This window comes from Hippocampus bargibanti, linkage group LG11 (genome assembly GCF_051943395.1).
Source record: "Hippocampus bargibanti isolate YZ-2025 linkage group LG11, ASM5194339v1, whole genome shotgun sequence".
Taxonomy (NCBI): domain Eukaryota; kingdom Metazoa; phylum Chordata; class Actinopteri; order Syngnathiformes; family Syngnathidae; genus Hippocampus; species Hippocampus bargibanti.
In genome coordinates, this window is record NC_142744.1 from 8,780,965 (window position 1) to 8,807,500 (window position 26,536).

General features: G+C 40.2%; 3 protein-coding genes and 1 long non-coding RNA gene across 6 annotated transcripts in view; 2 read left to right on the plus strand and 2 right to left on the minus strand.

Annotated features, from left to right (window-relative positions):
• The window catches only part of LOC148891407 (dynein axonemal heavy chain 8-like), a 51,889-nt gene extending 45,771 nt beyond the window's left edge, over positions 1-6,118 (plus strand). Inside the window, exons 84-92 of the mRNA XM_089007396.1 lie at positions 99-254; positions 1,256-1,372; positions 1,472-1,573; positions 1,707-1,867; positions 2,281-2,437; positions 2,516-2,668; positions 3,636-3,825; positions 4,768-4,889; positions 5,821-6,118. Of these exons, the coding sequence (XP_088863522.1) occupies positions 99-254; positions 1,256-1,372; positions 1,472-1,573; positions 1,707-1,867; positions 2,281-2,437; positions 2,516-2,668; positions 3,636-3,825; positions 4,768-4,889; positions 5,821-6,108 (1,446 nt within the window). The 3' untranslated portion in view covers positions 6,109-6,118. The remainder of the gene's footprint in view (positions 1-98; positions 255-1,255; positions 1,373-1,471; positions 1,574-1,706; positions 1,868-2,280; positions 2,438-2,515; positions 2,669-3,635; positions 3,826-4,767; positions 4,890-5,820) is intronic.
• A 1,163-nt stretch (positions 6,119-7,281) lies between these two features.
• Positions 7,282-15,440, minus strand: LOC148891408 (retinal homeobox protein Rx2-like). The gene is made up of 3 exons (XM_089007399.1): positions 14,790-15,440; positions 12,315-12,565; positions 7,282-11,246 (listed from the first exon to the last, which is right to left on the minus strand). The coding sequence occupies exons 1-3, from the start codon at positions 15,088-15,090 to the stop codon at positions 10,803-10,805; spliced, it is 996 nt and encodes a 331-aa protein (XP_088863525.1). The 5' UTR covers positions 15,091-15,440; the 3' UTR covers positions 7,282-10,802.
• Positions 15,441-22,618: 7,178 nt separating this feature from the next.
• The window catches only part of LOC148891409 (caytaxin-like), a 12,167-nt gene continuing 8,249 nt past the window's right edge, over positions 22,619-26,536 (plus strand). Inside the window, exons 1-5 of one of the 3 annotated variants that reach the window (XM_089007780.1) lie at positions 22,803-22,838; positions 22,949-23,047; positions 25,235-25,342; positions 26,191-26,237; positions 26,306-26,515. In XM_089007780.1, coding sequence (XP_088863906.1) covers positions 25,266-25,342; positions 26,191-26,237; positions 26,306-26,515 — 334 coding nt within the window. In that variant the 5' untranslated portion in view covers positions 22,803-22,838; positions 22,949-23,047; positions 25,235-25,265. Of the gene's footprint in view, positions 23,048-25,234; positions 25,343-26,190; positions 26,238-26,305; positions 26,516-26,536 lie in introns of those variants that run through there. The other 2 variants (XM_089007778.1, XM_089007779.1) reach the window with 2 other exon arrangements.
• The window catches only part of LOC148891410 (uncharacterized), a 21,273-nt gene continuing 21,258 nt past the window's right edge, over positions 26,522-26,536 (minus strand). Inside the window, exon 4 of the long non-coding RNA XR_016116401.1 lies at positions 26,522-26,536. This exon is cut by the window's right edge and continues 122 nt beyond it. This is a non-coding gene — a long non-coding RNA (uncharacterized LOC148891410).

Sequence of the window (26,536 nt, forward strand, 5' to 3'; positions counted from 1 at the left end):
CAAAATTGCAGGGGATGGATTACAAAGATGTTTATTGTGCTCAGAGAAGAGACTATTGCCACAGCATGACCCTGACTTGAGAATCTCTGTCTTTCAAGTCCTCCATCAAATTTACCAACGACCCACCGCAGGGACTTCGCGCCAGCTTGAAGCGAACCTTTGTAAGCATCTCACAAAACCAGCTGGAAGTCAGCAACCTGCCGACGTGGAAGCCGCTGCTGTACGGCGTGGCCTTTCTCCACTCTGCTGTTCAGGTACCACGGTCGTTTACATATGGAATTATGCAAGAGGAAATGCTTCATTTTGCAAGTAACTGTCAACTAGTGTCAGAGGAGTTAACTCACATTTAGCCCAGAGTCGGCTGGTATTTCAAATATTTAAAGCCACCGCATAGCTTTTGCCAATGTTAACTCATTCATTGCCAGACGTGCAAAAATGTGTCCATTCCAGTGCCAGGGTTTTGATCATTGTCACTCAAATTGCACAGAATATTGAGTTTTGGGACTTCATAAACACTCAATTCAGCGTAAGAAACCTTATACTCTCTTCTTTCATCAGAAAAAAGAGTTAAGTTATATGGGTCTGGAGTTATATGAGATTGAATTGAGGGCGGCTGTCCAATATACAATGCAATACATACATATAGGTTTATATAGCGCTTTAACAACAGCTGAAGTTGGAACAAAGCGCTAACATGGAAAAGGGAAATACTGCCCCCTTGTGGAAAGGAAAAACATTGCCAGAGGCCATGGCCAGCGGTATCCAAACAAGAAAAACAAAACCTGAACAAATTCGGGAATGGCGCTCCATGTCACACTTTTCAATTCCCGAATAAATTTGGGAATGGCAGCGAATTGAGTTCACACTAAGTGAGGAAAATACATAAGCACACGACCTGATAAGAAGCAAAATACATAAAAAAAGCCCCATGTATCGTATGTTTCGAACAGGACCAGAATTATCATTAAAGGAATTTTCAGCAGCTCGAAATCCTGAGCCAGACAAGTGAAAGAGCAAATTGTTATGCCATTTAAAAAAAAACAGCCCATGAAAAATTTAGATTATTTCTTTGCATCTGAAGCGCCATGAAGATGCTATTTGAATGCAACTGGACATTTAGAGTAAAAAAAATGTACATCTACTTGTAGCCCAAAGTGGAGCTACTGTACCTGCTTTATGTACATGACTTGCCAAATACAGTTTGTTTGCAGAATATTAAAATCAATCCACCATTTATTGACTTCATGGTCACTAGGAACGGCGTAAATTTGGACCACTGGGATGGAACATACCGTACGAGTTCAACTCCGCAGACTTCACAGCTAGCGTGGAGTTTGTAGAGAGACACTTGGATGACTGCGGGCCCAGAAAGGTGACCACACACATGCAAAGAAAAACAACAACAACAACAAATAAACACGGGCATGCAAATTTGCCACACTGCTTTTCCTAACTATCCACCGTCACCCAGGATGTCTCCTGGGTGACTCTGCGCTACATGCTAGCTGAAGTGCAGTACGGTGGGAGGGTCACTGACGACTACGACAAACGCCTGCTCAAATGTTTTGCCCGGGTAAAATTTCCAACTTAATAATCAATCTGTTGTTTTTTTTTCCTGCTTCAAATTTTTCTTGTTTTTTTTTCCAGATTTGAATTTGACCTCTTTTTTTTCTGGTATTTGTCCTTGCTACGTTTCTTGTTGACAGGTGTGGTTCAGTAAGAAAATGTTAGACCCGTCCTTCTGCTTCTACACCGAGTACCAAATCCCAATATGTAAGACCATCGAGGAGTACGTGGACTTCATCCAGGGCTTGCCTGCTGTGGATTCCACGCAAGCTCTGGGGTTGCACCCCAACGCTGACATTGTGTAAGAAATACAGTGACACCTCGGTTTGCAAACCCCTTGACTAACGAACTTTTCGGTTTACGGACGTTAAATTTATAAAAATTTTACCTTGGCATACAAACTTTTTTTCGGGATACACACGGAGCTGTCTGAATGTGCCATTCGCGAACGAGCCCGTTCTTCTAACAACAAAATGGCAGCCGACTTTTTGTCTTTAATTCAAATGAAAAATAAAACCAATGTAATCAACAATTTTTAATTTTGCAAACAATAAATTGAAATGAACACAATTTTGAATAATCCAAATAAATAAATGCATTTTCAAAATGACATCAATGGATTGAAAACAAATTGCACGCATAATGTTCAATTGAAATACAGCACAATTCACTCTAAAAGAAACAAAATCATCCTTTTTGTTTGTCTTCACTCAGCTATCAGAGAAATACATCTGCCGAGGTGCTCGATACCATCACCAACATCCAGCCCAAGGAGAGCGGCGGCGGTTCGGGGGCCACCCGAGAGAGCATCGTGTACAGCATGGCGGAGGACATGCTGGACAAGCTGCCACGTGATTACATACCCCACGAGGTGGGGCGCGCTTCTGTCACAAACCTCTCCACTGTGATCGGTGTTGTCATTCAAGCCTGCGTCTTTGCCCGCCGTCAGGTCCGAGCCAGTCTGAAGAAGATGGGGCCTCTCAACCCTATGAACATCTTTCTACGCCAAGAGGTGGACCGCATGCAGAGGATTATCTCTGTGGTGCGGGCCACTCTTCAGGATCTCAAGCTGGCCATCGAGGGCACCATCATCATGAGCGAGGTTGGTCAACGACGTTGGTTACGTGATCCGTAGAGTACAAGTCATGTTTATCGGCACAACTCGCAAGAAAAAACAAAACCTGAAGAAATTCGGGAATGGCGCTCCACGTCACACTTCAATTCCCGAATAAATTTGGGAAGGGCAGCGAATGAGTTAAATTCCATTATTGTTTGACAATATTTTGTTTAGTGACTGTGCTTATAACTCAATGCACTCAGATCTCAAATCACCCTTTCTGATTAAATTAGTGAAATTTTCATTGAAAATCCATTACAGACAGAAAAAAAGAGTTTGTGTTTTTGATAATGGAAAATAACACTGCAACATACCTACTTTTGACAGGCGGCAATACTGTTTATTGAGCTCATCAGTAGGATGCCAATATTAGTCATTCCTTGGAACTGTAAGTTACTATTCCTGTCCATGTGTGATGCTGCACCATTGGTATTCATCCTGTTGCTTAAAGGTTGATGGCATTTTTGGGGGAAAATTATGAAACCATTTTTATGAACCACTTGTAGGAAAATAAAATATTGAAATTAATGCCACAAATATGACTGGACATTTTCTAATATTAAAAAAACAAGCTGCACATGGCCCATGGTTTTTACTTTGCGCATCATTGGTCTTCTCAAAGCTTTTTCTCCAAATAGTACATGGAGCCAGATGAGGTGCGTCGGGCATCTGATTAGGATGCCCCCTGGACGCCTCCCTGGTGAGGTGTTTCGAGCATACCCCACTGGCAGGAGACCCCGGGGACGACCCAGGATACGCTGAAGAGACTATGTCTCCCAGCTGGCCTGGGAGTGCCTCGGCATCCGCCAGGACGAACTAGAAGAAGTGGCTGGGGAGAGGGAAGTCTGGGCTTCCCTACTGAAGCTGCTGCCCCCGCGACTCGATCCCGAATAAGCGGCAGAAGATGGATGGATAGTACATTGATCATATCTGCCACCGTCTTTCTTTGCAGACCCTACGTGATGCCCTGGACAACATATATGACGCACGTGTGCCAAATCTTTGGAGGAAGCTCTCGTGGGACTCTACAACACTCGGGTTCTGGTTTACAGAGCTCCTGGATAGGAACAGACAGTTTCACAGCTGGGTGTTTACCCGGCGGCCCAAAACTTTTTGGATGACGGGTTTTTTCAACCCTCAAGGTGAGTCGTAAAGTTTCATCTATCGATATAAATGACACATCATTATTTATTATATTGAGATCATGATATTTTTTTCAATGTTTTGGATGAATTAAAGGACAACCGACGTCACTTTTTTGTTTCCTGACATCAGAAAAACATTTTATAGCATCCAAAATACCCAAAACATGCAGTATGATATTTTTATTCAAATGCAAAACACCAATAAAAATGACTTTGTGTCCAAAATCTGCAAAAAATTGAGCTGCGAATTGGGCATTTTCAGAAAGTCCCGCCCCCAGTTTGTGACGTCACGCCAAGACGTCTTGCATTGCTGGAGAGTCAAAACACTGGCTTCAGATTCGGAGAATATGCTTTCTTGTTACACATCCAGTTATGAATATGATTCAAATAGTTCTGAAGAAGAAAGCATACATGTTTGCAATCGATTAAATAATTTATTTCGTGTCATTTTGTGGCATCAGGGGCGGGAAATGTCGCACCCAAGGGAGGCAGAAAATGGTGACAAAGTCGTGTAGGGAATTAGTCAGGCCGTTTCCACAGGCTGATAAATTCCTTCCATGGAGCTTGGTCGCCCTCTTCTGGCGGCTTTTTGGTGCAACACGAGGTTTTCAGACCAAATAAGTACGGCAAAATACATTGACGTGATGGAAAGACTGCTACAATGTGTCTATTTTTGGTCAGGGGTGTTCCCTGAGTGACGTCACCAACTCAAAAACAAGACTTCCTAAATATTCAGCGCGAGTCTTAAAACGTAAAATATATCTAGCTAGATGCGGTGGAATCTTTGTAAAATACACTCAGTAGAAGTCATTTTAAGCCATTTTACAAATTATGGACACAACTTGTCCGGAGACGTCGGTTGTCCTTTAAAATGACATGGTCTAACTTTGGAGATTGATAAGTGGATTCATAATCATCATGGGTCACTGTTTGGTTCAGGTTTCCTCACTGCGATGAGGCAAGAGGTGACGAGGGCAAACAAAGGTTGGGCTTTGGACTCGGTCACCCTGAACAACAAAGTCCTGAAGAAGACCAAGGAGGAGATCAAGTCTGATCCAGATGTAAGATGCACAGACACAAACACATGATGAAAAGTAATGTTTAAAAAAAGTATGGGAATTTCTCTTAACTCATTCATTGCCAGACGTGCAAAAATGTGTCCACTCCAGTGGGTTTGTTTTTTACAGGGTTTTTGTCATTTTCACTTGAATTCCAGGACCCACAGAATATAGAATTTTAGGACGACATAAACATTCAATGCAGTGTAACAAACCTTAGACTCTCTTCTTTCATCAGAAAAAAAGAGTTAATTCTGAAATTATATGGGTCTGGAGTTATATAATCTTGAAATGAGGGTGGTTGTCCAAAATGCAATGCAATACATAATTATTGGTTTATATAACGGTTTAACAACAGCTGAAGCTGGAGCGCTAACATGGAAAAAAGGGAAATTCTGCCCCCTTGTGGAAGGGAAAAAACATTGGCCGAGGCCATGGCCAGCGCTTTATCGGCACTCAAACAAGAAAAAAACAAAAACCCGAACAAATTCAGGAATGGCACTCTACGTCATATTTTCAATTCCCGAATACATTTGTGAATGGTCGTGAATGAGTTAATGTTAGAGGATTTTTTAAATAAATTTTCATGGGTTTGAAAAGAAAATATTATGGGAATTGGAGTATCCCTCCATCCATTTTCTGGTGGGTCGTTTTCTGGAGCCGATCCTAGTTGTTTTCGAGCAGTAGGCGGTGACACCCAGAACCGGTTCTCAGAAATGAACAACCATCTACGCTCACAATCACACCTTGGGACAATTTAAAATGTTCCTTGAACCCCACACAGGCCCGGGGAGAACATCCAAACTCCGCACAAACTGCACTGTGTACTTGACTCACTAACCACTGGACCACCGGGTCCAACTTTACCTAAATTTTGTTTGACCATTACATGAGCATATCGGGAGTTTTGTTGTTGTTTTATTTTGTTCAACAGGAAGGCGTGTACGTTTACGGCCTGTTCCTGGAAGGCGCTGACTGGGACAAGAAGCAGTCTGTCCTCTGCGAGTCGGCCCCCAAAGTGCTCTTTACGCCCTTGCCCGTCATCCACATGTTCGCCATCAACTCCACGGCACCCCCAGACCCAAAGTACTATGTGTGTCCCATTTATAAGAAACCCATGCGTACTGACCTTAATTACATCACCGCCGTAATATTGGGCACCAGCAACCCACCCGACCACTGGATCATGCGAGGCGTCGCCCTCCTTTGCGATGTCAAATGAGAGCTGCGATTGACTCATTGTTTCAGCTTGTTTTATTAAATATAGTTTATAGTCATCCAATTGCTCAACCTTATTATTATAAACATTTAAAAAAATATTGGGGCTGGGGGGAAACAAGAATTCAACCAATTAAAAAAAAAACAAAAGATTACTGTATTTTCTGCACTATAAATCGCACCTACAGGGATGAGAATTTTCCGACTTTTTCATACCAAAATGACCAGTAAAACTAAATATGTATTCTCGCTTGTTCGCTGTTCATTTCCCATTTCGGCTTGTGTTGGCAGAAAGCGCCATTTTGATTGGGTGATCTTGACTTCGGTGATGTTGATGTTGAAACAGGTAAACGCCCGCTTTTGAATAAGCGGATGAGTAAAAAAAAATCAGGTTGAATGGACTGAAGAATTCGCCTTTGGGGAGAGAACAGGTTCTAATAGCTAATCATAATATAACAATACAGTGATACCTCGGTTTACGAACCCCTTGGCTTATGAACTTTTCGGTTTACGAACGTTACATTTAAGAACATTTTACCTTGGCATACGAACTTTTTTAGAGCTGCCTCAATGAGCGATGTGTGATTTGCGAACGAGCCCGTTCTTCTAATAACAAAATGGCAGCAAACTGTTTTTGTCCTCTATTCCCCGCCCCCAGTCTTCGGTTAAAGACATGTGATTGGTCAAGAATGCAGCAGTGAGGGGGAGGAGGTTTAAATATTAAAGAGATAGGCAGACGACAGTGAGAGAGTTTCAACTTTGACAGATCAAAGCTAGAGTGTAGACTGCAAGGTTAAAATATCCCATCTATCAGGCTCCACAAACAACCTGCACAAGCCATCTGTACACTTGATTCAAAAAGCTATCAACCCAGCTAAACAGAACACAATTGATGAGGAACTATATAAAATTATCACAGAGAAAGCACCTACAAGGCATCATTCCTCAGGATGGTGAAAGAAGAAGGTTACGTTCCTCATCAAGTGTTTAATGCTGATGAAAGCGGCCACTCCATTCCATCAAGCCATCAACGACCATCACAAAGTTAAAAACGACTTTATTATACTGTACATTTTATTTCTTTAATTGTAATACCATAGCACATTTATTATAAATAAAATAAGGTATACTTTTTAGAGGTTTAAGGCTTAGAAAATTAGAAAGAAAATTATGTTTTATGGGGACCTGGGAACGGATTATTCTCATTTTAATGGTTTCCTATGGGAAATTATTTTTTGGGATACACACTTTGCCTTACACACTCTGTCTGGGAACCAATTAAGTTCGTAAGCCAAGGTATCACTGTACATGTCATTTATAAAGTGCCTTTCAAAACTCTCAAGGTCACTTTAGTTTACTGTCACAGGATAAGGATATCTAATAGATAGCTAGCTATATAGCTAGCGAGCCAGCTACACAGCTAATAGATAGCAAATATCTAGCAAATAATGTGCTCGCTAGGTAGCCCGCCAGCTAGCCAGCCAGATAACTTATTGGATAGCGCACAATGTATAAAGAAAAATTGCAAGCGTGCAAGCTAATGAGCAGTGTGCAGGCTAGCTAGCAGTTTGTTTTTTGGGGTTTATTTGTAAGTCTGGGTATTTATGAATTATTTATGTTTATTTAGTTAGTTATTTCGTTTTTATTATTGTATTTATTTTTATTTTTGTCCATTGCCGTGTTATCTAATGTAAGAAACCTGTTTTTGTCATTTTGTCAATTTTTTTATTTGTAGTTTTTTTTTGTGGGGAGGGTTTCAAGTGGAGATCAGAAAATGCAAGTGCCGCCAGCCATCAAGCATCTCCACCCTCCTGAGCGCTCCCCAATTGTGTCAACCGGTATCCCCCTTTGAGAAGTGCTCCGCATCAAAACTCATTAATTCCGCTCTTTTCCCTTATTATTTCCACCGCCAAGCCGTTTGCTCGTAGGCCTGTTAACTGGAACCCCAGCTCACGCTCAGCTGAACAAATGAGATCACCGCGTGGGCATCATTGATGTCTGCTTCAACTGGGCCCTGCTGCTAAATTAAGGTATGTTCATGATGTTCTCACTAATTTTAGACCAATCTTGACTTTTTTTAAAAAATTCTGATTCTTTCCTGTTTGGAATAAATTCCCATGGCTGCAGTGTTGATGCCGAAACGGGAAACATCCATCACGCCCCCAAATTAAAGAAGGGTCAGTATTTCATCTGCGTGTATGTGTGTGTGTGTTTGATAGAGATTAGACAGAATAAGAAGTTATCATATTTAAAGGTTTCATGCTGTTGTATGCTTAGTCAACATGTGTGACTCAATTGAAGCACAGACAACCTGGGGTCAATCAGGTCAACAGACACAGCGAGTTAAACTGTCATCTTCATCTAAGAGATCTGGCCATGCACAGAATTTAGGACTTGGGGTACTCCGTTACCACCGAAGTTATTTACGACTTAAACATCCTGCACAGGAAGAGCTCATTAGCCAGGTTACAAATTTATCAGTTCATGGAAAAGACAATGTTTTATTGCTTACAGCTGTTGGGGCTCAGAACGTTCCAGGGCCGTGGTATTCTGATCAAGAAAACTATGTTTTACTAATGTATCACTTAAATTTGCATATACTCTCAACAAATAGCTTGGTAGAGGGCTGCAGAATTCAGACGTCTGTCATGAATGGCTGCGTCTCCTGCCGGCAGTAGGGACAATCTTTCTGGTTCAGAGTCTTCGTCCAATGTCGGACTGTCATATCTCTGACAGTGTTTATATATAAGTGCAAATATAAATGTCATATGTATTCCAAAATTTGATAGTACTCTAAATGTGTCATTGTTTTAATTTTTCTTCTTAGGCTTGCTGGATCAAAATGACATGTCACATAAGCTCCGCCCCAAAAAAGTCAGTCATTTGTCTGTATGACACAGGTAATGTGACAAACATTGTTTTGCGATATCCTGATTACTTGTACAAACAAATATTATTTAAGTTATTTTACAACAGACTACATGCCGGTGGTTAAAATTTATAGGAAGGCAATTAGCGGGTGTCATGCTAAAGGAGGGGTTGAGGGGGGTCCTCTCGGGCCTGATGGAGTGGAGCCTCATCTGCCTAACAGCCTGGCAAATATCCATAGTGGGCCGCCATCCCACTCATTGTACATCGCCTCTCATTAAGAGGAGACAAGTCTTAGAGTTGAGGTGCCTTAAATTTAATTTTGTTTGATTTCTTGCTGAGGTTTTTTTGGGACATCGAATGATGACTTGCATTGGAACTCCAAACCTTTGAAACCTGATTGGGCTCGTGTCTGTCATTTTCAAAGACAATGTCAACTTTGAACGATCATTACACTTTGAAAAAAAATATTGAATAAGGTCATTGGCTTGACAGTCATGTCATGAAGAGACTTTTTCATTCAGGGCCATCTGAGGACATTCCGTCTATGACAGAGGATCTGGACTTAATCGCTTTAAAAGCAGTAATTAGATGTTAAGAGGCAGTCCTGTCTGTTCAAATTAGCCTCTGATTGGCCAGATTACACTCTTTAACTTTGTGGCAGGTCTCCTCTTGTTTGTGTTGCCATGTGTGCCACCAAAAGGGTAAAAAAAATGCAGACACTGCCAAATGAGAAAATTTCAATTCCTGACAATTCTGTCCAATCGGACCAAAGGAGTACCATATTTTCCGGTGTATAAGGCGCACCTAAAAGCCTTGCTTTTTCTTCCAAATATGACCCTGCGCCTTATACGCCGGTGCGCCTTACATGTGAAGTAATACTGAGCTACAACAGGTCTCGCAACTACGTTCATCAACCACTGACTGAATTTCCCTACCTGTCGAAGAAGTAGTGTATATACCAAGCATATACTGTAGCACCTTATAATGTGATGATGTGCCTTAAATTTGGAAAACATTTATATATTTATACATACATTTTGGATTTTTTTTTTCATTAATTGAATGTGCGCTTTATAGTCTGGTGCGCCTTATAGATTAAATACGTTTGAAATTACACCATTCATTGGGGGGGTGCCTTCTACTCAGGTGCGCCTTATACACCGGAAAATACGGTAGCTTATCTTCAATGGGCCCCTGTCAGAAAAATGGACCCCAAAACCAAATGTTTTTGGCCATGAATTCTAAAAATATTTTTGAATGCTCTTCTACATGTAATTTTGAGGACATAATTTTAAAACAATAATTATTAAACAAGTACGGATGGTGTACATGTGGTGATGCTGCTACCACCAAGCAAAACAATAAAGGTGGAAGCATTTAAAGTAACAGTCAAAGCAACCTTTTTCAACCAGATGGAACAACATTAAACAGAGCGTCAGTGTCCTCAACTCATGGGAACAATGCCTGTATTTTTCTTTTAATATATTCTGTATGTATGATTGTCTAATCTATTCAGTGCAGATGAACGAAACATGGCGTGGCCATCCCAGATGCTTACAATACAAAGTTATTTGACAGTAATCACATTTCCACCTCGTATTTGTTGTCAACGACTCCAAAAGGCTCCATTCGGATATGTTCAAAGCCGTAGACCCCCAGCCCAAGCCTAAATTTGAACAGTAGTTCCTCCAGTCTAAACCCAAAATGGTCTTGCAAAAAGTCATCCTTCCAGAGTCAGAAGACAGTTCCTGTGTTGCCACAGTTTGTAAACATTAACTGGAGCTGCCCAGAGTAAAACACCCCCGCTGCCCACCTAAAAAAGAAAGATCACATGTGTTGCCAGGTTTTGTCCATGGACTGAATGTGCTCTTTGGCCTTCATTCTGAGCACCGCAATACTGGAGCTTCTGTCGTCCTCCATAGGGAATTTGTCATTGAAGCTAGGTGGGCACTGGTATGGCGGCGGTCCGCCCATGGACTGCATGCCTTGCACCAGGACGGGTGGCGCTCCGCCGAGGAAGCCGTGGCCCGCGTAGGCCGGCTGCAGGCTCTGCGACGAACCCATGAACCCCGAGATAGCGTGCATAGGTGTGGCGTTGGAGATAGGCGAGGTGAGCCAGGGATCCAGCGGCATGGGGTTGGTCACCGGACCAACGCTTGAGGCCATTGGGGGTCGGTTGAAGGAAAGCATGGGGGAGTCGTGCAGCTTCATTGTGGTGGAGTCTATCTTCTCTTGACGTCGCCATTTGGCTCGCCGATTCTGGAACCACACCTGGAGAAAGAGTTCACTCGTGGGCACCAGTATAAAGTCCAGTGGGACTTTTAGTTTGACAGCATTTGAGTATATAGCCCAACAACCAACAGTCTCGAGAGTCGATGGACTTGATTTAAGACCGAAAAGGGAAATTACTAAAACCGAGCACTATAATGAATGGTAATCCCCAAAAAAGTCAGTCCAGGTAACAAAGCACTCCCACCTTACAGTGGTGCTACTCATTTCCGATCTTCGCCATAGATGAAAAGGTTTCTTCAGCCGTCATCTGTACTTCTTTGAAAGATGACGACTGAAGAAACCTTTTCATCGATAGACCACTCCTGTAAGACTGAGAGCCTACACAAACGGATCTTAGCCATACTTAATTTTCTCAATGTGACTTTTTTTCCCCTTCGGTACTCTCAACCAAAGTTTTGCATAGATTAACTGATATTTTTTCCACTCACTGCTTGTACAGCAGCCATCATCAGCGTCACTTAGCCAAACTGTCATTTATGTTGACGCTTGTGGCGAACTGGACAGAGTATGGCAGACAGCCTCTTTGGACAGAAGCAACAGCCTAAAAATATCATCGCTGTCTGTCTGGTTGGTGTGGGGAATCCCAAACAAATCAAATTATTGATGCCTTTGATAAACTTCCATGTAAGTTTGGTAAGTGGAGACTGTGATTGCAATTTTTTGGACCTGACCTCGTATTTCTGACAAGAGAATTGATGGCAAGACAATAAACTGAATGGAGAACTGTCCGTTCATCTGTAAAACCAAACGCAGTCGGAAAAGAAGACTGCTCCTATGATCTGTCCGATCTTAGGAGCAGAGAGTTTTTGAAAGTTTCAGATATGATACAGACAAAACATTGGGACTGCAAAAGTGCCCACGAGCAATGAACTGAACCTATTTCCCTTGTTTTTGGTACACGCTCGCTTCATCTGCGTGATCTTTGCTTTGAACCATGGTCTAAAATGTGACTGTTAGATGCACTGCCAATGTTTTCCTCAAGGCCCTGATCCCAAATGTTTTGGCGAAGATGATGTGTTCTGAATGACACTTTAAACCCTGCCTTACCTGTACTCTGACCTCTGGGAGGTTGACCTTCATGGCTAGCTCCTCACGGCTGTAGACATCCGGGTAGTGTGACTTCTCAAAGGCGCGCTCCAGCTCGTGTAGCTGGTAGGTCGTGAAGGTAGTTCGGTTCCTGCGATGCTTCTTCTTGCCATGTTCTTCTTCTACAATAACCTCGGGGGAGTCCTCAGCCGGGTCCTTTTGCGCACCGCTCATCTCTCCGTCGCACTTGTCGCTGGAGAATAGGTCTGATGCTAAAAAGATGGAGGAAGGTTGTTTGACTGATTGATTGAAGAGCTTAAAGTTGTCCTTCCAATTTCTGTACACAACATATCGAGTAGTGAAATCTGACGGATGTCCTTGGCGGTGGGTCCTTACCACGGGGGGTCTTGGCAAGCCCCAAGTGACATGACATCTTTCACTGAATCCCCCACCTCCACCTTCAAGTAATCCCACAAGAACAGATGCTACCTACTAGATAAATCCCACTCTAATCCTGCCCTGCAGTCCGTATTGTGTCCGCTAAAAACTAAGACGTTTTAAGACAAGACAAGGGACCGATTTGTGATGATGACATAAAGTCACCATAGCTAGATGACAGTACCAAAATATTTGAAACGGCACAAACATGATTATGCAGCACATTGGGGTTGTCTTTCGAACTCATTCACTCCCAGACCATGTGCAAAATTGTGTTCACTCCAGTGCCAGGGTTTTTGTCATTTTCAGTGAAATTGCAGGACCCACAGAATATTGAGTTTTAGGACGACATAAGCATTCAATACAGTCTGTGTTAGAGCTTAGACTCATAAAAAATAGTAAATTTTTAAGTTATATGGGTCTGGAGTTATCTGATCTTGAAATGGGGGTGGCTGTAAAAAAAACTTTTTAGTTGGAATATTTTCATTTTTAAATATACACATATTGAAAACACTTTTAAATGATTTCATAGTGCAAAGAAACATATTTAAATGAAACTCCAATACAGATAATTTACCTCACTCTAAGTGTGATTTCTTCCTATCAATGAGAAGTAAATTGATTTATTAAGTCAAAACGTCCAATATAATTTGTGAGAAAAACTTTTTTATACATTTTCTTGAACAGTAAATATATTTTTGGAGGACTTTTATATCTAAGTAACCATAGTTTGGACAGTAATATTTTACCAAATGACACAAGACACTTGGCAGTAAAATCATGTGACTCCTCCAAGCCAATTGCAAAATGATAATAATAATCATTAAAAAAGCTCATTTTTACATGTTTAATGCCTGTATTCCCATTTTCCAATATTTTACAATTTTACATTATACATAATTATTATTCATTCACATTTGAGAACAGTATATGTGTCATGCGATTTACAACCATTTCTGGGTGTAATCCACCTTTTGCCAAAAGTTATCTGGGATTGCCCCCCCAACTCCCCATTCAGCATCAGTGATGGTAGAAAATGGATTAATGGATGAATAATAACAAATCATTTTAAACATTTATGAAGTTGGAAATGTCTTACAACAAATATGCCTATTTATTTTTGGGGCATTTTTACCCAAACATTTTTTTACTTGAAAAATTCAACCATTTCATCCCTAAATAATGATCACCTGATCTGTTGATCAGTTGTCGTAACCACTGTCCCTCAAAAGCTCAATTTTTTTTTACAAATATGTTTGTTCATGCATCAAAAGACACATTTTTATGTATGTTTAATTTCATATTATTCTCATCATAAAAACACTTTTAAATGGAACTAGTCAAACCTTAGTTGGATTCCACACAATATAATATATTTAATATATAATATAAAATTTAATATACACTATATAATTATATATATATATATATATATATATATATATATATATATATATATATATATATATATATATATATATATATATATATATATATATGTGTAGTTTATATATAATATATTTATATATACAGGAAAGTCTCGTTATATCGATATTTAAGGGAGTCCGAAAAAATATCGATATAACCGGGACTATCGATTATATCCGACCCTGTTTGCATGTAATTTTCTCCGTGAATGCATAGAAATAGTATCGATATAACCGGGACTATCGATATATCCGATATCGATATAACGAGACTTTACTGTATATAAGTATATTATATATAAACTACATATATATATATATATATATATAAACTATATATATATATATAAACTATATATATATATATATATATATATATATATATATATATATATATATATATATATATATATATATATATATATATATATATATATATATATATATTACGGTATATTTCTTATTTAAAACACTTCTATCTAGGCCACTGATTCTGAATCAGAACCTTCAGAGTGTTCTTTGACCAAAACTGGCAGACCTCTTAAATTTGCACCATGATGTTCCTAAATGGAAGTGAAGCACATGGTTTCACATGACTTCCCCCCCCCCCATCCTGATATGCACTGCTCACCATGATAGGAAGATTGTTGGGAGTTGTCGGCCAGTTCCGAAAGATGCCCGTACGGATCGTGCTTGTCAGGAAGTTGCAAAGTTTCCTGCGTGGCTTTCTGCCTGTGCTCGCCGTCTTGGGGGTACTGACTGTGGACGCTGTGGTGTTGGAGCAGAGAGTCCTGCTCCTTGGCGAAACCGAGGATTACATCAATACTGTGTACCTTGCCCCCAGAGCTGGATCCGCAGGCGCCTTTTGCCATGTCAAAGTTGTCCAGGCCACCATCTTCCGCCATTGCCAGGGTATCCATTGACAAATGCATTCGAATGACCCTTTTTGGGATAAGGGGGGGAGGGGTTACGATGGCGCAATGGATGGCCACTTGGGTCACTTTACGCTTTCTCCCGACGGACCCTTGTAGACGCACATGGTTTTCTTCCAAGGCAAAAGAACCATTGAGATATAGTCTTGGACTCCCAAGAAATAAGGCTCACCTACATTTGCTTCCAGTAATTGCTTACACGTTGCCTGTAATATCAAAGTGTTCTACCGACACTATCCAGTTGCGAGTGGCACTTGTTGCTCCACGTTAAATCCTTCAAAATCCGACCCCCTTCACCGTCCCGCCTCCGCACCAAATGAACAAATGCAATGACACCGTCCCGTCTTCCACTGCCAAACCAAACATGTCCAAAAAAAAAAAAAAAAAAAAAAAGATCACGAAAGGGAAGACAAACGGAGGACGGATTAAAAGGTATATTCATTAGGATCCTTCCCCTTTAAGAATGACTGACAGTTGTTTTCTACCCAAGTAATTGCTCCAAATGTGTGTCGCATTCAGGGCCCAGTTGGAGGCCGTCGCTAATGAAGCCTTGACAAAACTTTCTTTCCCCCCAAAAAAAGCCATTGTGCGCGAGATAAAGGCCACTAAGTGAGAGTTGTGCACTAATCCCTTCATTACGCACTCCGGAGACAGAAGAGATGAACAGACTTTTAACATCAATTTGTAGCCGCCGAAAACAGCCTCTTGAATCGTTTCCCTTTTTGATTGCTTGTCCAAAAAAATATCATTATTACAGTGGTGACCCCTTGAAGGGAAAAGCCGAAAGGAAAAGAAGAAGAGTGATACCTCGGTAAGACAGTTGTGAGGTGCGCTGTCGGTATGACTGAGGAATTCAAGGTGGAGGTGGGACTCCACCAGGGGTCAGCTCTGAGCCCATTCTTGTTTGCTATGGTGATGGACAGGCTGACAGACGATGTTAGACAAGAATCTCCTTGGACCATGATGTTTGCAGATGACATTGTGATCTGTAGCGAGAGCAGGGAACAGGCGGCAGAGAAACTAGATATGTGGAGATATGCCCTGGAAAGGAGACGAATGAAGATCAGTCGCAACAAGACGGAATATATGTGTGTGAATGAGAGGGATCCAAGTGCAAGAGTGATGCTACAGGGAGAAGAGATAAAGAAGGTGGAGGAGCCCGTTCTCCTAAAAGAAAATGGCAGCTGGCTTGTTGACATTTGGACTCGTTTCAACTTTGATAGTTAAAGGCAGAGTGTAGACTGCGAGGTTAAAATTCCCATCAATCAGGCTCCACAAATAACCCGCACTAGCCATCAGTTCAATTTGAAATGAATTGACAAGCAAGGGAACCAGCTATTAATGACGTTTCTAGTGTGTCTGCTTGCATCTGTTGCTGTTACAATATCACAACTTCCAAGATTTACAACCCAGAGCTCCTTGACACACTTTATGCAAAAAGCTATCCATTCCATCATGCCATCAACGACCATCACAAAGGTAAATAAAATAACGTTATTAACAGGAAAGATCATTTAGATATACTGTGACTGGAAGATAAAGCATCTTAAAGGACTGGAGTTCTGTTTGTGATGTAATGTAAGGAAAGAGATGCCCATTTCACGTTAAGATCAGAGCATTGTCATCAAATGGTGAGTATAGTTTCCTTTTACTGAGCGAGTTGCTTGTTCTGTAGCCACACAGGGACATATGTCTTCTTGTGCCGGTCCCAAGCCCGGATAAATACAGAGGGTTGTGTCAGGAAGGGCATCCAACGTAAAAGCTTGTCCAAAACAAACATGCGGATCAAACCTCTCAAGATGGAGGACACTGATTTGCTGTGGCGACCCCTCGAAGGGAAAAGCCGAAAGGAAAAGAAGAAGATTATACAGTACAGTTTATTTCTTTAATTATAATACCATACCACCTTAATTATACATAAAATAAGGTATATTTTTGTCATTTTAAGGCTTAGAAAATTATAAAATAGAAAATTATGTTTTATGGGGACCTGGGAACGGATTATTCTCATTTTAATGGTTTTCCATGGGAAATTAATTTTTGGGATACACACTTTTTGCCTTACACACTGTCTGGGAACCAATTAATTTCGTAAGCCAAGGTATCACTGTACAACTGTTATAACACCCTTGTGTTATGGCATTAGCCAAATTGCCTCATTTGAAAAATGTGACTCTTTTTTTTTAAATTAATCTGGATTTGTATCATATCACTCTAAAAAAACAACACATGATTTGACCCTCAACTAATCTACTTCCATTTACGAATTTATTCAGAAATTTAAAGACCCGACCCCATCCCCTTTCAAATTGCTGCTGTGGACTGCAAATTTCCCCATTGTGGGACGAATAACGGTTTTCTGATTCTGATATGACGTGGAGCGCCAGTCCCGAAATTGTTCGCGTTTTGTTGTTGTTTGGGTGCTAATAAAGCGCTGGCCATGGCCTCTGGCAATGTTTTACCTGTCCACAAGTGGGCAGAATTTCCCCTTTTTCCATGTTAGTGCTTTGTTCCAGCTTCGGCTGCTGTTAAAGCCCTATATAAACCAATATGTACAGTATGTATTGTGTTGTATTTTGTACACCACCCCCCCCCCCCAATTTCAAGCTCAGATAACTCCAGGCCTATATAATTCAGGAATTAACTATTTTTTTTCTGATGAAAGAAGAGAGCCTAAGATTTCTAACACCGTATTGAATGTTTATGTAGTCCTAAAACTCAATATTCTGTGGGTTCCGGCAATTTGAGTGAAAATAACAAAAAACCCTGGCGCTGGAGTGGACACATTTTTGCTCGTCGTCTGGCAGAGTTAAACTTTTATCTCAAGACACAATTTTTCCACAGACTGTCGTCCCAAAAGACTACAATCTATGTCATCCGAATAGTGCTTTTAAGTTTGTTGTTGTTCGAAGGCTTGCTAACAAAATTAAATCCATCTGTCAACATAGGGACTCTTTGCCAACAAGCTTGGCTTATTCTATTTAAAGCAGAACACTATCTAAAGTGTATCATCACAGCAAAAGGAATTCTAGTCAATCACCAACAAGGAAAAACAGTTGATCAAATCAGCAATAATTCCAAAAAAAGAGTAGATAGAAATGTTTTTGTTCAAAATAATCACTTTTTTTTCATGTGATTTAGGGTATCTAAACTAAACTAATCTATAATATAATATAATATAATATAATATAATATATTCTTTTCCTTTCGGCTTTTCCCTTCAAGGGGTCGCCACATAATATAATATAATATAATATAATATAATATAATATAATATAATATAATATAATATAATATCTTCTTTTCCTTTCGGCTTTTCCCTTCAAGGGGTCGCCACATAATATAATATAATATAATATAATATAATATAATATAATATAATATAATATAATATAATATAATATAATATAATATAAAAATGAATGAATGAATGACACATGATTTCAGACAATAGAATTCTGTGACTTCTCAAAATCCAAACAGCAAATAAAAAAATAGAAGAAAACAATTCTAAAGCTATACAAAGGGAGAAAAACAAAAAATCAAGGGAGCAATAATCCTGGTGCCACATAGGTCACGACGAAACTGTAGAAAAATATCTCCTAGTCGGCCAGCAAACAAAAACAACATTCACAAAAAACATGAATCGTCACCTTTTTCAAAATAAAATGTAATGCCGCATCGCTTTTTCGAACGGTCGCCAACGTCCTATCGTCCAAGGAGCCATCGCTGACACCTAGCGAGTCGCCGGCGAGCGAAATTGATGATCAAATTATCACATTAATATATTAAAGCTGTCCCTCTTTGCTTGTTTCCCCCACCATTATCCTAATTGAGTGCAAATTGGTTAAGCGGGCACAGTGTAGCGACCAAGCATCTTAGTTTTATCAGATGACACTTTAAGCCTGCCACATCCTATTAGCCACAAAGCGGCTAACGCTGCAGAGGCGCTGCGTCAGCTTGCCGGGGGTGGGTGAAGAAAGGAAACATGGCAGGAAAAAGAAAGAGGGGGGAGTAGAAGTTCAAGGGAAGATGATGGAGGGGAGGGACTTCTGCCTTATAACATGTGACCAGCTAACTAGCTGGCCAGCTAACGTAATGGATGTATACCGTCACCTCCAAAAGCATTTGAACGGCAAAATAGATCAATAAAAGTACATTAGAACTTTTAATTTGTGGTATTTCCATTTAGTTGTGTTCACCAATTTGAGACAATGAAGTTTTTGCCTGAAACATCTCGTTTTTCAAGATTTGGAACCTATGCATTGACATTGGCTATCTAGCTAGCTACCCAGCTGGCTATCTATTTGCGATCTATTACCTATCTGGCTGGCTCGCTAGCTATCTAGCTGGCTATTAATTATATGGCTCCATAGAAAGCTGTCGATCTATTAGCTAGCTAGTTTTCTATCTATTTGAGTTACTTCCGGGTTGAGTGAACACTTGCGCGTGTGGCTGCCGCTGCTTACCCACAAAAAAATACTTATCCTGTGGCTGTAAAGTGACCTTGAGAGTTTTGAAGGGCGCTTATAAATGACATGTATTATTATTATTATTATTATTATTATTATTATTATTATTATTATGTAGCTGGCTAGGTATCTGTGGGCTATCAATTTGCTAGCTAGCTAGCTTTCTATTTAGTATAGTTACTTCCAGGTTGAGTGAACTCTGGCGCGTGTGGCTGCCGCTGCTCACCCACAGAAAAACTTATCTTGACCTTGAGAATTTTGAAAGCCGCTTAGAAATCAAATGTATTATTATGATTATTACTGATGGTGTGTTTTTTTTCCCCTTGTCGTCATTGAACAATGGTTGTGGCGGCTTGTTGGAATAAGATGGCTTGGTGCTCCGCTAACTACACCAATACGAGCGTGGCTCGTACGGCCCGACAAGAAAAAAAAACAGTCTATAGAGTCAAAAAACATGAAAGCAGACCAAAAGGGTAAAACATTTCAAGATTAGCGCTAAGCTAGTAGATCACATGGTCTCATGCTGAGAGTCAAAACTCTTTAATTAACTCATGCGATAACTTTGAACAAATAAGAATACCTTTCAGTTGTGCCCTGAATTATAGTGAATGTGTCATTTCGCTTTACAATTTTAGAAACAAAATATTTTATCCACGTTGCGGTAATGTCAACACTGCTTTTGGCGTTGCTCATTAAAAACAAGCGACCGGCAAACATTTTCCGAGGTGACGCAGCAGACCAGGTTGTTTGCGAAGAAACCTTGGGAGCTTTTCTGCCCCTTTTATCTTTTAATCTTTTAGTTTGCCAAAATGGGCAAAGGGGTTAAAACCCTTCCTGCATTCATCCAGCTTAGGCGCCCTCATTGCACACAGGATTGTTTCCGCTCTAAGACAAACCCTTCGACATTATGTCGACTGGTGCTGTCCTCTTGATAGCTCATCAGGTAGGAGCACGTCACTTATTCCAACCAATCAGCAAAGAAATGGAAAAAAATATCCATCTATCGAAACAGATACGGAGAATCGGAGATACAGAGATCTATATGGCTGTCTATCTGTCATTGTGCACGAGCAAGCGCTAAAACAATAACAGTATATTTCATTTATAAGCACCTTTCAAAACTCTCAAGGTCACTTTACAGTCACTTTACAGTCTGTGGGTAAGCAGCGGTAGCCACACACGCCAGCGTTAACTCATCCCGGAAGTAACTCAAATAGATAGAAAGCTAGCTATTAGCTAAAGTGTTATTATCTACTTAATAGATAATACTACTACTACTACTACTACTACTAATAATAATAATAATAATAATAATAATAATAATAATAATAATAATACATTGTATTTATAAGCGTCTTTCAAAACTGTCAAGGTCATAGCTAATAGATAGCTAGCTAGATACTGTAGATATGTATTAGATAGCAAATAGATAGCTACTGAGATAGCTTGCTAGGGAGCAACTAGGTAGCTTGCGAGGTAGCTAGCTAGATATCTTGCGAGGTAGCTAGCTAGATTGCTTGCGAGGTAGCTAGCTAGATCGCTTGCGAGGTAGCTAGCTACGTCGCTTGCTAGGTAGCTTCCTAGGTAGGTAGCTAGGTAGCTAGCTAGGTAGCTAGCTAAAATCAATCATTGAGTCATTGTGAGGTGTGGAGTATGTGACTTGGAGCCGTGTGTGCGTGTGTGCGTGCGTGCCCAGGGCGAGTTCATCTAATCGGGTGTGCTAATCCGTACTTAATGCACATTTGGGTCATAGTTTGTCTTCACACTCGACTACATCTTGACGGAAATCTCGACAGCAGCTTTTTTTTTTAACGACATCTTTAAAAAGTGATTTTGTGTGTAGACAGGAAGGTGCGTTGGGCAAAGGAAATGCTCCGGCCTGAAGCTTTTGACAGTCAGCCTTGGGCAGCTTCACATCCAACATACCTCCCTCTAGTGGCGAGGTCAAGGTAGTGCCGCCAATGCAAGCAATTGACGATTGACTCGTGTTTAATTCCATTTTTGTACTTGTGTTTATTTTTAATTCCTTCATTTGCAAGTTAGAGCAGAGAATTATTTAAGTATTAAGATTAGTATAACAAATTAATTAACTTAATTCACAATGCTTATTTGTGTATTTTTAATTGATTTTAATATACAGTATTCTTTATTGATTTTTTTAAAGGAAACTAAAATGTATCTTATATTGTGGTTTTTTTCCTTTGTATTTTGTTTTGTAGCTCATTTTTATATTAAGACACATTGTATTTACGGTTATTAATTTGGCCCATTGTAATAACTTTAAAATGTAATATTTTACGTTTCGGATTTACTGTATCGTTTTTCAGGTTAATTGCAAAATGTATTATTTTTTTACATTGTGTGTTTTTTTTTTTTACTTTGAATTATTTTTATTTCATTCTTTTTTATATTGGGATACATTACATTTAGAATCATTAATTCGGCCCGTTGTCATAACTGTTTAATTGACAATTTTACATTTTGGATTTCCTGCATTGTTTTTCAAATAAGTTGCTACATTTATTGATTATTTTTTGTAAAATTTTGATAGATTTCTAACTTTGATTTCCAATCTTTTTATTATGTTGTTTTAGTTGCATTTGAATTATTTTATTTCCCATATCAACGTTTTATTGTTTGTATTTCTTTCATTGACAAATGTTTTTCATTCATAATCTGTCCATAAATTGCTCTGATTGGCTGGCAACCAGTTCAGGGTGTCCCCCTTCTACTATCCAAAGACACCTGGCATAGACTCCAGCGCGCCCACGACTCGTGAGGATGAGTGGGTGAATTGATCTGATTAATTTTCAATTCCTTATTTTTTAGCCCAAAGCAACCCAAACACATTGTCTGTCCAACCAAAAGCCACATTAACTCACCGCCCTGAGAGTTTAGTGCATTGCGACGAAAAAAAAACTGGGTGAGTGAGGAGGAATGTTTACATGCGGCATCAGGAAGAGAGAGAGAGTTTAAAAAGGATTCTGAGAGAGGAGGAGGAGGAGGAGGAGAGGGATGCGGTTGCCTGGAAACAGCAGAGTGGAAAGCACCATGGTGGCCACCCCGTGAGTGCGTTTTAAAAATAAACACACCAGATGACAAATAGAAGAGAACGTGACCAAGAAGAGTACAACGGGAAAAAAACATTCTATCCTGGAGGCACTGAATTCTAAAGAGGAAGCTTGTGTTTGATTACATAACCAGCATATGGATGACATCATCATCACAGGATTAATGGGGGCGTGGCTTTAGCAGAGAGGGGGACAGTCCGCCGAGGTGAAAAGCACAGAAGGATTATGTTTTTCTGCTCTTTTTTGGGGGGGTTCCAAAAACCAATCATATCACTTGGAATTGATTTGATAATGCACTTTTTTTGTTTCTAAAAGGCTCGCTTCCAGAGGTTTTCTCACGTCAGACGGGGGATGCTTGGCGGTCTCTAAAGGCACATTATTGTCATCGCATCAAGCGGGTGCTTCGTCTCTGATGTGAGTACACGCACGCAGCAGCTAGCCTGCGCACCGATGACTTTTGTGATGTTTGCAGAGCAGATTGGACGTTTTCAAAACGTTTGTTTCCAGTGATTTTGTTTTAACCACGGAGTCTGGTTATGTCAGATGCGGGTTACGCCCTTAGTACTTGATGGAAACCACTGCACATTTTTTTAGTCAACTTCAAAAACAATTTAGTTTTCGTCTGCATCCAAGATGATTTCAAGCTTTGGGTGAACCTAACGTGCGGATTTTTCCATCATCAACAATTAAATCTGTATAATATTTGGAGCATTAATAATATTATGTGAAGGCAACATACAGTTTTCAAAAACATAATTTAACTCATTCAGTGCCAGACATGTGCAAAAATGTGTCCATTCCAGTGCCAGGGTTTTTGTCATTGTCGCTCCAATTCCAGGACCAACAGAATGTTGAGTTTCAGGACTACATCGACATTCAATGCAGCTTTAGGAACCGTAGACGCTCTTCTTTCATCAGAAAAAAAAGTTCATGTTGATTTTATTGGACTCTAGAGTTATCTGCAATGGAAATGGGGGTGGCTGTACAAAAGGCAAATGCAGCCCCGTCGTGAGGGAGAAAAACATTGCCAGAGGTCTGACCGTAGCTTGATTCACGCCCCCCCCCCCCTCAAAAAAAAAAAAGAAAAAACAAAACATGAGAGTTAATTCCTAAATTATATTGTTCTGCAGTTATGAGCTTGAAATAAGGGCAGCTGTCCAAAATACAGACGCTCCCCAATTTACAGTCGTTCGTAAGGTGAATTCGTTCGTAAGTTGATTTGGAGCTATATTTGTATTGTTATAATAATAATACATTTAATTTCTAAGTACCTTTCAAAACTCTCAAGGACACTTTACAGTCACGGGATAATAATAATTTAATACAAAAAAACTTTTTTGTATGCAATGTATATTTAAGGCTTATATAAGTATGCTTAAGGCTTGTATAAGTAACCTGTATTGGTTTGTTCTGAAAAATAAACATTTGATAAAATATATGCTCTATAATGTTATGTACATGTACACCTAGAGAGATGTTACTACAAAAATGTTCACATGTACTGTTGTTCGTAACTCAAATGTTCGTAAGTAGGGGAGCATCTGTACAATGCAATAGATATTGGTTTATATAGCGCTTTAACAACAGCTAAAGATGGAACAAAGCGCTAACATGGGGAATAAAGGAAAATGCTGCCCCCATGTAGAAGGAAAAAAACATTGCCAGGGGTCTTTATCTGCACCCAAGCAAGAATAAACAAAACCCAAGGTCATTCGGGAATGGTGCTCGATGTCATATTTTCAATTCCCGAATAAATTGGTGAGTGCCAGGCAATGAGTTAAGAATTTTTATGCAAATCTAGTGCAAAGCGCAGTTATCTTGTGCATGGGTAGTTTTTTTAATGATGTAGACTGGCACAGTTGGAAAGAGATTTTTGCGCACTTGTAGGGGTGAACACTTACAGCTATAAAATGCATTTTATTGCCAGAAGGTACGTATGTATGTATGTTCTGCTGATATTCATATGCACCTAAAAGCTAGCAACCACTCATTTGACGACAATGACGTCAAAATCTTAGTGAAAGAAAATAGATGATTTGATAGGGGAGTAAAAGAAGCGATTTTCATAAAACAGCAAAATCCCTCCCTTAACCGTTAATGGTGGGGTGAGGTTCAATTTGGATCGTTCGTACAATAGACTGTTTAGGCAACATAGGATTAGTCATGGCCAATTGGGCAATCAGGCCAGTCGTCAGTCAGGGCAATAGAAGCTATCAGTTAAGCTGCAGGGATTAGTCCTCTGCTCCCCCCAACCTGAGAGCAGGGACCTATCTGCCTTTGAACTATCAAAGTTGAAACTCTCCCAACTGTCGTCTGCCTGTCTCTTTAATGTTTAAACCACCTCCCCTCACTGCTGCGTTCTTGACCAATCATGTGGCTTTAACCAAAGACTGGGGGCGGGGAATAGAGGACTACAACAGTTGGCTGCCATTTTGTTGTTGGAAGATTCATTGAGGCAGCTCCGTGTACGAAAAAAGTTTGTATGCCAAGGTAAAGTTTGTATGCCAAGGTAAAATTTTCAGAAATTTAACGTTCGTGAACCGAAAAGTTCATAAACCAAGGGGTTCGTAAACCGAGGTATCACTGTTTTTTTAAACTCAGAAATCTGATTTGCGACGAAGCTCCTGACGACATGGGGACAGCTGAGGCCACTTTACGCATGGATAGCATGGAGGTGAAGGATGAGTGGCAGGACGAGGACTTCCCCAGGTACTTTCTTGAATTTCCATTTAGGTATCCTAATGACTACCATGATTACTTGTTATACAAGTCATCCAAATAATGGGAAAACATTTAACTCATTCACTGCCAAACAAAAATGTGACCATACCAGTGCCAAGATTTTTGTCATTCACTCAAATTGCACTCCCGACAGTATATTGAGTTTTAGGAATACATGTGCGTTCAATCCAGTGTAAGAAACCTTAGACTCTCTTTTTTTCATCAGAAAAAAATAGTTAATTCCTAAGTTATATGGGTCTGGAGTTATCTCAGCTTGAAGTGGGGGTGGCTGTACAAAATACAATACAATACATATTGTTTTATATTGCGCTGTAAGTGAAACTGTAAAAAACACTAACAGACAAAAGGCAAATGCTGACCCCTCGTAGAAGGGGGAAAAACATTGCCAGAGGTCTGACCAGCGCTTTATCGGCACCCCCCGCAGTAAAAAACAAAACCTAAACAAATTTGGGAATGGCGCTCTATGTTAAATTTTCAATTACAAATAAATTCGTGAATGGCAGTGAATGAATTAAGCAACTGATAGTTGAGGTCAAATGGCGCACAACAACAACAAAATGACATAATTCGGTCATGTATTCTTCAAATTCCCAAATAAATTTGTGAATAGCAGTGAATTGTTAAGCAATTGATAGTTGAGCTCAAATGGTGGACAACAACAACAAAAATGACATAAATCGGTCATGTATTCTTTATCATCTGTAAGGAGCTGTGCATATTGGACAGACATCCAAGTTCTGGACAACCATCTTTTTTTTATTCGATAGCCAGGATATGAGCGCAGGCGTACCTAACGCCCTGTCCCATGTCCACAGGCCTCTACCAGAAGATGGCGATGGACTGATGGACAACAGGACCACCAGTATGTGAACCACTGACATGTTTTTGACATGTTTTTGATGTCATGTAACATTTATCTGACCGTCTTAGTCCCCCCCAGTCGATTAAATGTGGGAGGATCCGCCAGGGATCAGACCAAGAGGCGCACCCTGACCGCACCCGACATGAACCTATCGCTGGAACACAGCGAGGGCTCGCTGCTCTCCGACGACCTGGACATCAACGTGGATGACATCGAGACACCAGACGACACCGATTCGCTGGACTTTGGCAATAACGGCAATGAGCTGGAGTGGGAAGGTGAGTTCAGAAAACTCCTGC

Excerpts from the sequence above, each read along its gene's own strand:
- LOC148891408 (XM_089007399.1), bottom strand. The coding sequence starts at position 15,090 with ATGCATTTGTCAATGGATACCCTGGCAATGGCGGAAGATGGTGGCCTG. Across the intron at positions 12,566-14,789 it reads CCAACAATCTTCCTATCATG|CATCAGACCTATTCTCCAGC; the intron begins GTGAGCAGTGCA and ends CCATCTTTTTAG. Across the intron at positions 11,247-12,314 it reads TCCCAGAGGTCAGAGTACAG|GTGTGGTTCCAGAATCGGCG; the intron begins GTAAGGCAGGGT and ends CTCTTTCTCCAG.